Below are 12,135 nucleotides of genomic sequence, written 5' to 3' on the forward strand. Positions count from 1 at the left end.
CGACTAGGAGATTTTCTTTACCTGCGTTTTGACACCCATCCACGTTTTAAAACACTGTTCCTAGACCAACAATTCTAACCATTAGAATGGTGGCCATTTTCTCAATGATCCAAATCAGTCATTTCCTGGACCCCACCTTCCATAAACGGTCTAGATTGTTCAGCTGACACGTTATTTTCAACTACTGCCAATGCAAATCTTCTCCCACAGGTTTAAATACGGTGGTGGGAAGCAATCTGAGCAGTTTGACAATTAACATTTGATCGATCTCTTGCTTTACTTTTCATTATTGAAACAAGTTTAGGGATTTTTTGATGAAGCACCAAAGCCACGTTCTTTCCAGTCTCTTCTTTCTGTTATGTACATCTTTGAGCTTCTCCAGTTATTCAGCAATAGCTCAAAACGCCTCTTTCGATGTTGGAGTGATTCTCAATTTAGAAACTTGGTCTGGGAAGATGAGCATGAGCTGTATTTCAATGGCGCTCTCTGATTTCTATGCCACCCATAATTATAACACAACGTTAGTTCTCCACACAAGAGATGCCAAAGAAGATGTTGTGGATGCTGCATCTGCAGGTATTTTTTCTCTTTCATTCACCTCTTCTACTCTTAATTAACTAGGTTCTATTTCTCTTTATTGAATGGATAATGGACAAAAAAAATCTCTTGCCCCCAGATTATATTTGGTAATCTTGTTTTCTATCTAAACTTCAGAACGACTATTCATAAATGTTAAATTTTAGATGAAAGGTAAAAAGCAATTTGTAAGTCTGCGAAGGGGATGGGGGCCGTGTGTGTGAAATAAGACGTGAGCCACACGAACTTGGCCCTCTCTCATTACTATTCCATGGAAAAAAATTTCATGGCAGCCAAACATGGGCTTAATCTTGTAGAGCATCACAACGTGAGCCACACGAACTTGGCCCCATCATGAATGGTCATCCCAGGCATAAGATAAAATACAAAAATCAATGGTTTAAATTTTCTTGGAAGAGCCCAAAATGAGGCTTGATGGGTTAAGGGCCTAGGATCATCCAATCAACGGACTAATCACTTAAACCAGGTAAAAGTATCTTTTAGGAATGGGTCTTTTAACATATACCAACTTTTAAAGAGTCAAATTTACTAATACGGTAAAAGAAAATTTCCAATTCGTTTCGGCCTTTGACTTATGGGAGGGGTGGAGAGAAATTTGCTTTAGCATGGAGGCTAGGTCTCAGATTGCTCAGCAGGGGGAGGCTCCTTCTATTGGAATGTTCAAAATTAACTTCGATGGGTCGAGTTTTGGGAACCCGGGCCCAGCCAGGGTAGGTGGGTTATGTCGTGATGATTGCAGCGAAGTTGTGTGGGCTTATTCTGGCCCTCTTGGGGTATGTGATGCCTCGAAGGCCGTGGTAAAGGCGGTATATCATGGTATTAAAAAACTTGATAGAGAGAGCATGGATCACATTATTGTGGAGGGTGATTCACTCAATGTAATTCGATGGTTGAAGGGGGCGGTGTTGCCTCGTTGAAGATTTTCGTCTATCTTTAATGAAATAGATTATCTAATCTCGGGCTCTGCTATTGTTTTCAATCATGTGTGGAGATCTGCCAATGGGGAGGCGGATTTTTTTGCTAGGGGTGGGGTTCGTCGTATGACATTGGAGTGGTTTAACTTCCTCCCTCCTTGAGAGTTTTTTTGTATCTTTATTTTTATTGTTTCTCGTGTACTTCCGGGAGTGGTCCTCCTCGGCCCGCTCCCTTATCTAATGAAATCTTTCTACCATTTCAAAAAAAAATAAAAAATTTGGGTTCTACAGGGGATATAGGGGACATATTAGGGATATAGGGGACATATTCACACGTGAAATCCAAACGATTCACACGTGAAATCCAAACGATAAACCTTTGATCTTCTTAAAAGACATTTCTTTGGCCCCACAGGCCACCACTTATGGGTTCCCCCGCAACCAAAACAATCGGATCATCCAAATGCCGCTAAGAACACCATCATCAGATGATCCTACGACTTCAATCCATATCTAGCCTTGTTTAGGGTCCCACCAAGAAAAGCTAAACCATTGATTTTTGCAGTCATTAATCTTTTGCTTGAGATGTCTGTTAATTTGGGCTTAGACCATGAGCAGAGGCTCATCTTTTGATGTCTTACAAGATCAACGGTCTCGATCGATCTCACATACATGCCCCATATACATCATTAGAACTGAAAGATTGCCCTCGACATTAGATTGTTAAAGTGACTTTCGTTGTGGTTTTTTTATGATAATCTTATGGGAAATGCCAGAAGAAAGTCACTTATATCCTCCTTCATAAAAGATAAGAGATCCCATACGTAGTATAGGGGACTAAAAAAATCAATGGTCTAGCTTCTCCTGATCAAATATTGATGGATCAAGGGCTTAGGGTCATGTGGTCAAAATGTTCTCAATTCCTTATGGTTGCTCTTTAGATCAGTAGATTATTAGAGTAAACGAGGCTGAAGTGAGGCGTAATTTTAGGCAAGGCTTAAGAGTATCTTTCTTGTAAATAATTAGAGGGAAGTGTTTCTGAGCTCGAGCTCAGTTAAGCTTATCTTTATCTAAGCTCGAGCTCAAAAAGTCATGTGGGCCCACATTTTTTGTGTGATCCAAAGCATTCATTTGCAAGGCCCTTTCATAGATAAGGTGTGTACAAAAAATCGGGTGGTTAGGATCATCTTAAACCTTCCATTTGTAGATCGAGGGAAAAATTGGGCAGATCTGTGGAGAAATAGTATCTGTCCATTTTTCCCTCCACTTTTGGATGGGTTAGGATGATCCAAACAAGGTTTAAAATTTCGGTTTCGGTACCGGTTTCGGTACTTGAAATTTCAAATTTTCGGTCGAAATTTGATACAAAACACGAAATGAATATTTTATTTAATATTAAATTTCGGCCGAAATTACCGAAATTTCGGTAAAATATTAAATTAATGTTAAAAAACAATATTTTTGCTTCAAATTTTGGAAAAACCGAAATTTCGACCAAAATTCCGAAATTTCGGCCGAAATAAATGACCGTTTCGGTTTTGGTCAATTTCGGTGTCGGTCTCCACTGAAATCCGAAATTTCGGATTTCGGTCGAAATTTAAAACCATGGATCCAAACGACCTGATTTTGGTACACACCTTGAATGCTTTGTATCACCCAAAAATGTGGGCCCACATGAGTTTTTGAGCTCGAGCTCAGATAAGCTTATTTGAGCTCAAGCTCAAAAACACTTTCCTCTTTCCTATAATTATTTGTAAATAATAGTTGTAATAGTTTTACAATAGCAGTTAATTGCTTGTGAGGATTCCTTAAAATTAAATTAAAAATAATTTTTTATTTTCACGAACCGATTCAGGTGGCATTCAAAGAGGTTGAGCCACATGCATTTACAATAAGTAGGTAATATAATAAACAACACCCGGAGGTTCCTTGTTGCCTAGCAGAGGAGGCAAAATGGACTGTTTGATATAATATGGATGAAGAGGGCTGATCTCTGGCTTGCTCGAACCCAAATTGGTTACTTGGACCCAAAATTTGTGTGTTGTTGTAAAATTCAGAATTCAAATGAAACTGCAAAAATCAGATTGCACTAATCATTTTCGATGAAAACCCTTTCCAAAATTTAGATTGTTAATGAATAATGAAGAAGGGCTAAGTCGTGCCACATGATCATTCTACTTAAGAATTGTATCCGCCCCATACAGTGCAACCGAGATCGGTGAATCGATGCTCCAAGATAAAACAGCTCTAATAGGCTCCAGTAGACATGCACTCGCTTACTGATCCACTTCAAATACCCTTAGAACTGTGCTCAGACACGGAGTGGAATGCAATAGAGGAAAGGAAGGAGCAAAACCGAGGGAGAGAAATCTATATGCTTTTTTGTAAAACAATGTGTTTCTATTGGAGAAGAAAAGGAATTCAAAAATAGTAAGAAAAATTACAGGCCTTAATTGAATCTATTTAGGATTTAAAACCTCAAAGATTTATATAAATTTAGTAATTGTTAAAACTTCAAAGGCCTTAATTAAGCCGTTGATACGGCTTCGGCCCACAATCCTTGCTCTAAGCTAGCATTGCTTAACATAGCCCGAACCCTCTCCATCAACGTTCTATTCCTGCATTCCACTACACCATTTTGTTGAGGAGAATATACCATTGTGTAATGCCAAACAATTCCTTCATCCTTGCAAAATTTAACAAACTCATTGGAGGCATATTCCGCTCCGTCGTCCGTCCTTAATACCTTGATGCATTTGCCCGTTGTCTTCTCCACCTCGGCCTTGAAGTTCTTGAAAGTCATAAACACATCACCTTTGGACTTGAGCATTATCACCCATACTTTCCTTAAGAAACCGTCAATGAAAGTAACAAAATACTTGACACCACCATAAGACGCCTCCAAGGGACCACATACATCGGAATGTATGTAATCAAGAATACCTTTACTTGTATGACTTGATGCCTTGAAAACCCGTCTATGCCTTGAAAACCCTGCCCTCGAAGACAAACCGGGATTACCACGCCCTGAGCTCGATACCATTTGTAGGGAATTTAACCGGGTAGAACTCACCCCTAAAAGCTAGCCGTCAGAGGGAGGGTGCCCATTCCCTTATAACCCATCCACATTCATTTCACATGTCCGATGTGGGACTATTGCTTTTGCGTGGAACCCCAACATATATGAATTGCAGCACCATGTTGTGATAATTGCACTAACTCATCTTGTAAGTGGTCAAAAAAATGCCTATTGGACATCTATTCTGCCCTAACTGCTACATTTTTAAAGAGCCAACTCATTGGCGAAGAGATTTTCATTTGATTTTCAAGGAGACAAAGCAAGTTTCGTTTCATTAAGGAATTAAGGTAGTCACAACTATACTTGTAAACTACTTGCAAAGTCCTCAAAATGTACAACCAAACGGGCCGACATTAACTTAAGAACCTACCTTTGTTTCCTAATGTCTAGTTTATCTTGATTTTGAGGAACATTTCTTTTAACACCTATATTACTATCCAATGGTTCATCAAACAATGCCCATTATCAATCATAGGATTGGATTCTTGTTTTCACAGGATGAAGCTTTAATTATAAATCAAGGATTAGATGATGTGTTTCTCTCTCTCCCTCCCTCTCTCACTCACACGAATGTGCACGCATTGTCACAAGTGCCTTTTGACTAGCTTTTTTAAGGAAGTGCTAGAGTAAAGGAAGCACAACTCGTTTTTAGAATCACATAAATCTCTTCCTACGTATGTAGTTTTTTTTTTCCACAGAGCATGACAATACCAATTTTTTTTTTGAAAATTGACAAATATATTCATACTAGTAAAATTTACAATGGGGACCAGTAGTCCCACCAGATTAGATAGTATGAGTTGCCCAGGGGCATTCTCCTTGGCCCAAAAGAAAAGCCCAGTACCCCTTATACTATCATTTACATTACCCAATAGCCTCCATTGTAATGAATTCAACAAAAAATGACATATTGTGGGGCCCAACAATTCAAGATCGTGACCTGCCACGTCACACAGACTTCTCCACCACAATCCGAATGCAATTTTCAAAATCTCGCTTGAAGGCCAAGAGCTATTGTGCCCCTAACCGTGCACAATAGCCGACCACCCAACAACTCCGTCGGATCTCCGGCGGCCTCCACCTCGTACCATCACCAAAATCTGGCAGGTCATCCTCAAATCCCTTCTACGTCTCCTCCACAAAAGTCAACCCCGCAGGGGGAGTTTCAGCCACCACCATCGTCATCAAGCTATAGCTGGCCTTCCATGACTCCAGGTATAGCACCCCACGGCCTTTCACGGCCTTCAGCAACCTCCACAGTTTTCCTCGGCTCCAGATCCAATTTAATGGATCTTTAACTTCCAAATAAATAAAGAAATCAAATAATTGTGGCTTTCTCGGTTGCTCCTTAGGCTTCTCCTAGAAAGGACTGTCTTTTTCTGGTTGGTTGGAGAGATGAATGGCCTCCGTGAAGAGGGATGCTCTTTTCCAAAGAAGGGGAGAGGCATGCTGGGTCCCATGCGAATGGGTTGCTGCGTTTCTTATTTAGAGTCGCCACCTAGGAAATATGGGTCCATCCAATCGATTCGGGTAAGTGACCTGATTATGGAACTGAAAGGTAGAGGCACTGGCTCCACTAGACCGAAAGATCGGTCACTACTTTGGATGGGGTTTCATTCATTACTCCTAGTATTACACACTTTCTCGGATTGGTCATAGTAAAAAAGTAAAAGGAAAACTGAAACAAAGATAAATCTGTAAACTTATTCTCTAAGATGATAGAAATCTTCTCATCTCTGTGGTACATTTAAACGTATTGCCCGACCACATAAATCTTGATATGTTCTATGCTTGTGCATTATTTTCTTTTCCTCCTCGTGATTTGATCCAGGTTTTTTACAAATAGCTTTATTAAAGTTCAACCTTTCTCATATATTGAGTTGTATTCTCTTCACTCAACGCATGCAGCTCTAGACCTTTTGAACAATGTTAAAGTGCAAGCAATCATAGGGCCACAATCCTCAGCACAAGCCACTTTCATGGTGGATCTCGGAAAAAAAGCTCTAGTGCCCATCATTTCTTCCTCAGCCACGAGCCCATCTCTCTCCCCCATTCGAACTCCTTACTTCATTCGGACTGCGCTTAATGACTCCATTCAGACAAAAGCCATCGCCTCAATCGTTCAAGCTTTTGGATGGAAAGAAGTCATCCCCATCTATGAAGACACCGAATATGGAAGCGGAATCATACCTTATCTCACTGATGCCTTGCAAGAGGTTGACACACGCATCCCCTTTCGAAGTGTGATTTCTATTTCGGCCACAGAAGAAGAGATCCTTTCAGAGCTCTACAAGTTGGCCCTCATGCAGACTAGAGTTTTTGTTGTTCACTTGTCATCTACTCTTGCCTCTTGCTTCTTTGCAAAGGTGAAAGAGGCTGGACTAATGAGCGAAGGGTGGGCTTGGATTGTTACAGATGGTATAATGAATTTCTTGGATTCCATGGATTCTTCCATCATTAATTCGATGCAAGGTGTGTTGGGAGTTAAACCTTATGTTCCTAAATCGAAAATTCTTGAGGATTTCACGGTGCGATGGAAAAGAAAATTCCGCCAGGAGAATCCCAACAATGAAAGGGTTGAGCTAAGTGTTTCTGGTCTATGGGCTTATGATACAGTTCAAGCAGTAGCAATGGCAGCAGAGAGAGTTGGGGTTGCAGATTCCTATTGCACACCGAAAACTGGGGAAAAATCCACTGAGCTGGCCACCCTTCGGACAGGCCCACGACTTCGTGAAGAGATACTTAAAACCCAATTTAAAGGCTTGAACGGAAAATTTCGTCTTGTCGATGGGCAATTGGAATCACCGGCCTTCCAAATAGTCAATGTGATTGGAAAAGGGGAAAGAGAGATTGGATTCTGGACTCCAGGGTATGGAATTTCGCAAGTATTGAACTCAAGTGGTCAGAAAATGCACTCTACTTCTAGGGTTGATCTTGGGGTTATCATCTGGCCTGGAGAAGTGACAGTGGTGCCCAAGGGTTGGGTGATACCGACAGTCGGGAAGAAGTTGAGGATCGGTGTTCCAGTGAAAGTGGGTTTCCAAGAATTTGTCAAGGTAGAACGTGATGCTCGGACAAATGAGACTATTGTCACTGGCTACGCCATAGATGTGTTCAGTGCTGTCATGGAGGCATTACCGTACGCCGTTCCTTACGATCTTGTTCCCTTCGCAAATGCAGATGGGCAAAGTGCTGGATCTTATGATGATCTTGTGTACCAGGTCTATCTTCAGGTCAGTTGAACTACAAACCATTAAAATTCAATTCTTACTCAAATCTTTCTTATTAAGAATGTCAAAGAATTTGATTCTTGTAAATATAGACATTTGCAATTTCTAATTATACATTATTAACTAACCTATTCATTTATCCAGAATTTGAATGTTGTATTTGTTAAACAACCAATTACTCCAAAAGCTTAAGCTATTAGAGTTGGTGTTATTTAAGCATTTATACATCAACACTCCTAATGTGTGGTCCCTCTTTTTTGGGTTGGAAGTAATATCACGGAGGAGTTGGGTTTTGAACCCAGGGCCTGCCGTGATACAATAGCTCTGGTACCATGTTAAACAACCAATTACTCACAAAGCTTAAGCTATTAGAGTTGGTTTTATTTAATCATTTATACTTCAACAATATTATCATTAAAAACATGGAATCATGGATCATGTTTTATTTTGCCCTTTGGGGAAACACAGAAATATGATGCTGTGGCCGGTGATGCAATAATCAGAGCCAACCGATCTCAGTATGTGGATTTCACACTGCCTTATTCGGAGTCAGGGATTGCGATGGTAGTGCCAAGCATAGGCGACGACAAGAAAAATGCATGGATTTTCTTAAAACCTCTAACTAGGGATCTTTGGTTGGCCACTGGGTTCGCCTTCACCTTCATAGGCTTCGTGGTGTGGGTTCTCGAACACCGGATAAATGATGATTTCAGGGGTGCCTCATATAGCCAACAAGTTGGTCTAGTCTTCTGGTTCTCTTTTTCAACGCTTGTCTTCGCACACAGTAACACATTTCTCCTTCTACACTTATCTATGTTCAGTGTGTGTGTTTTTAATGGAGAAATTATATGATGCCAGACCGTCAAAATGTAAAGGGCGGAAGGAGACAAAAACTGCTGCCTTGGTTTTTTAACCAAGGAAAAGTAAAAAACGGTGCTTTCCCTTGGATTAAAAATCAAGGGAGAGAGATTTTGTCTCTCTCTGCCCTTTTATTTTGACGGTCGGGCATCATATAATTTCTCTTTTTATTGATAGTAGATTTTATTAATAAAAGGGGAAAATGCCAGAACCGAGGTGGTCAATACAAAGGTACAATGGCTAGAGAAAAGATATAATGCAGAATTACTACAGAATACTCACGGTCGGAGGAAGTAAAAAATCTCCAAAGAATCTCTGCCAACTCGTAGATCTAGCTAATCTCCCGGTTAGCGGATCTCCGCACACGATGGTGGTAAGATATGGGAAAACCTGCTACATAATCGTGAATCTCATCAAACCAATGGGCAACGGTGACTCCCAGCTTATCTATGTTTACTTAGTTGCACAATTTCTTGGGGTTTACCAAGTGTTTTACTTGTAGAGTCTTGGGATTCAACACTCTTCTCTCATTTTCTTTCTTCTCTCTCACTATTGGTAATGACACTCGTAAGTCGTAATGCCCCTTTTTTGGTAAAGACACTACTCACCAAGAAACTACCTCAGTTGACAGCCAAACACTGCTTATCGCTATTCTCTACGAGGAGACTACTTTACACTAGTTGACTACTTTAGTTCTAATTTATCATTAACCTACAAAGCAACTACGCACAACCAACCTAACACTCAAAAGATTGTGCTTGCTCCCCTGTAAAAATGAAATAATAGCTGCAACCCCTTTCTTTTGATGATAGCAGTCCCCACTTTATTAAACACTTTCTTGAACAATTTCTTGGGTGAAATACACACACATGCATAAAATGAATTACTGTGATTGTTTCAGAGGAGAAAATCGTCAACAACTATTCTAGGTTCGTGCTGATCATATGGTTGTTCGTGGTCTTGATACTGACATCAAGTTACACGGCGAGCTTGGCGTCAATGCTAACGGTTCAACAGCTTAAGCCGACGGTGACCGATGTTGCAGACCTCATAAGGAACGGGGACTATGTGGGGTACCATAAGGGATCCTTTATGTTGGGGCTGTTGAAGCAGATGAAGTTCAAGGAGTCGAAGCTTAGGGGTTTTACAACTCCGGAAGAGTATGATGAAGCTTTATCCAAAGGAAGTCGAAATGGTGGTGTTGCAGCTATTTTCAATGAGATCCCTTACTTAAAGCTCTTTCTGTCTAAGTACTGCAATAAGTACTCTCTAGTGGGACCCATTTTTAAGACAGCCGGATTTGGCTTTGTAAGTCTCTCTCTCTCTCAACTTTAAAAAAAATCCACTATCCAGACATAATTATTTATTAATTATATTTGCAATAACATGTTTAGGTTATGGGATTTGCTAGGGACCATCAGAAGGCATTTCTCGGAATGGTTGTTGGATGGGAGTGCAGCTACATTGGCTCAGATTTTGGCTTATTCATCTAATTCCTCTGATGTGGCTGCTCTCTCATGCAACACCCCTTCTGAGAATCTCGGAAGGGCTGTTGCATGAGAGAGCAGCCACCTTAGATGAATTAAATGAATAAGACAAAATCTGTGGAAAAGTGTGCCTATGTGGTGCTCTCTCTTGCAACAGCCGGCCCGTGAAATGGCTTCTGCTATGTTCCCTAGCAAATCCCTATATATAAATATAAATGAATCTCCCTAATTAACGCACAGCTTTATGTGTGTGCGTGTTTATAATATAGCTTAGAAAAGCTTGGTAATATATAGTATGCATCCATGAAGCAGTGAATGCTCCCCTCCCCTCTTATCTTTCATCAGAGAGGAGCGAAAGAACATTCAATGGTTCATGGATCATTGGATCCATAGTACTACCAAATTTCTAAATTATACTATACAGAAGGCTCATTTTGATTGATTTGAACTAGTCACATTGTATCATGGTCTTACCTGTATTTACACAAACTACGAAGCATAAATACATTGCATCCAAAATGCAAATGTGATCTGATATAATTTTTATGAACATTTGCTCACTTATGTAAACCTTAATAGGGCCTTTATAACTTTGGTCAGAAAAGATGTGAGAACTATAGGCCCTGTTTGGATTGCAAGAAAAAAAGTTTCTGACGGAAAATCATTTTATTTCTACAATTTAGAGGGAAAGTATATGATTATGATTAATTTAGTGGGATATAATCATAAATTGAAGGTCCCTCTAAGTAACAATTGAATAGGATTGGTTTAATTCTTCTTTGATCATGTGTACAAGTTCCCATTTTTTTTGCTCACTTGTGGCACATATGCAATGTACTTTTAGCGTACGTCTTACATTTTATTTACAATTTCATAGGTCTTCCCGAAAGGTTCCCCTCTAGTCCCCGATGTTTCCAGGGCAATTTTGAAGGTTACAGAGGGAGACAAAATACTGGAAATCCAGCATAAATGGTTCGGACATGAACGCACTTGTCCAGACCAAAGCGCCACTCTGAATTCAAACAGCCTAACCCTTAATAGCTTCCGAGGCCTCTTCATAATAGCTGGAGTTGCTTCAACCTCTGCCCTCTCCATACATTTGGCTCTCTTTCTTTATAACAGTAAGGGTGTTTTCACGAACCTTGATAACAATCACTCCATTTGGCAAAAGATGGTTGAAATTTTTAAACGCTTCGATCAGAAAGATTGTCCCACTCGTGATTCGGAGAATGACAAACCAGAAGTTAGAGGTGGTGAAACTTTGCCTACTGTCAGTGTTTCTTATAGTCCAACGACTGAGAGTGGGCCTTCCATTCATGGGTCTGATGTAGACTCAATTTCAGAAGAAAATGTACCCTCTTTTTTCTGGAATTACAACACAGAATCGGACAGATAACAGTTGTGTAAGCCAGATTGAAATCAGGCATGTCACCTACTTCAATTTGTCTTAGGGAAATGATACCCCCTGCCCTCCCCCCTAAACGGACAAAATCCCCCTCACCCCCCCCCCCCCCCACCCCCCCTAACAGTTTCTATGAGAATGATTCACTGCTTGAGGATAAATTCACCCCCTTTAACATTTTTCTGTGCCTTTAAAGCTTAACGAATAATGTTAAAGCGGGCAAATCAAATAAGTTCAGTTGAAATGGTGGAAAATGTCGATACTACTAATTCCCTGTAATATGATTTGTTCTTAGAATGTAAAACCCTCTTTGGATGCCATCAAAGTTGGTCCTAATTTGCAATTAATAAATTTTTAATTTCATCTTATTTGCAAATTAGACACTGTAAGGTCTCTTTGGAAGCAAATTAGCTATCCCATTTTTAAATCTCTCTCTCTCTCTCTCTCTCTCTCTCTCTCTCTCTCTCTCTCATTTTATCCTAATCTCTCTTTGATTATTCCACTTTAATTTTGTATAATTCATTTAGGGAAATGTTATCAGTACTGTATTTTGATGATCGCACTCCTC

General features: G+C 40.1%; 1 protein-coding gene across 1 annotated transcript; it reads left to right on the plus strand.

Moving 5' to 3' along the window:
* Window positions 1–275: 275 nt before the first annotated feature.
* Window positions 276–11,664, plus strand: LOC143878353 (glutamate receptor 2.8-like). Its single transcript, XM_077380651.1, has 5 exons — window positions 276–576; window positions 6,499–7,823; window positions 8,289–8,604; window positions 9,580–9,986; window positions 11,043–11,664. The coding sequence occupies exons 1-5, from the start codon at window positions 315–317 to the stop codon at window positions 11,559–11,561; spliced, it is 2,829 nt and encodes a 942-aa protein (XP_077236766.1). The 5' UTR covers window positions 276–314; the 3' UTR covers window positions 11,562–11,664.
* Window positions 11,665–12,135: the final 471 nt, after the last annotated feature.

The sequence above is a fragment of the Tasmannia lanceolata genome, unplaced genomic scaffold, assembly GCF_043159265.1.
Source record: "Tasmannia lanceolata isolate RefF3 unplaced genomic scaffold, GAP_Taslan_0.1 ptg000006l, whole genome shotgun sequence".
Classification (NCBI taxonomy): Eukaryota; Viridiplantae; Streptophyta; class Magnoliopsida; order Canellales; family Winteraceae; genus Tasmannia; species Tasmannia lanceolata.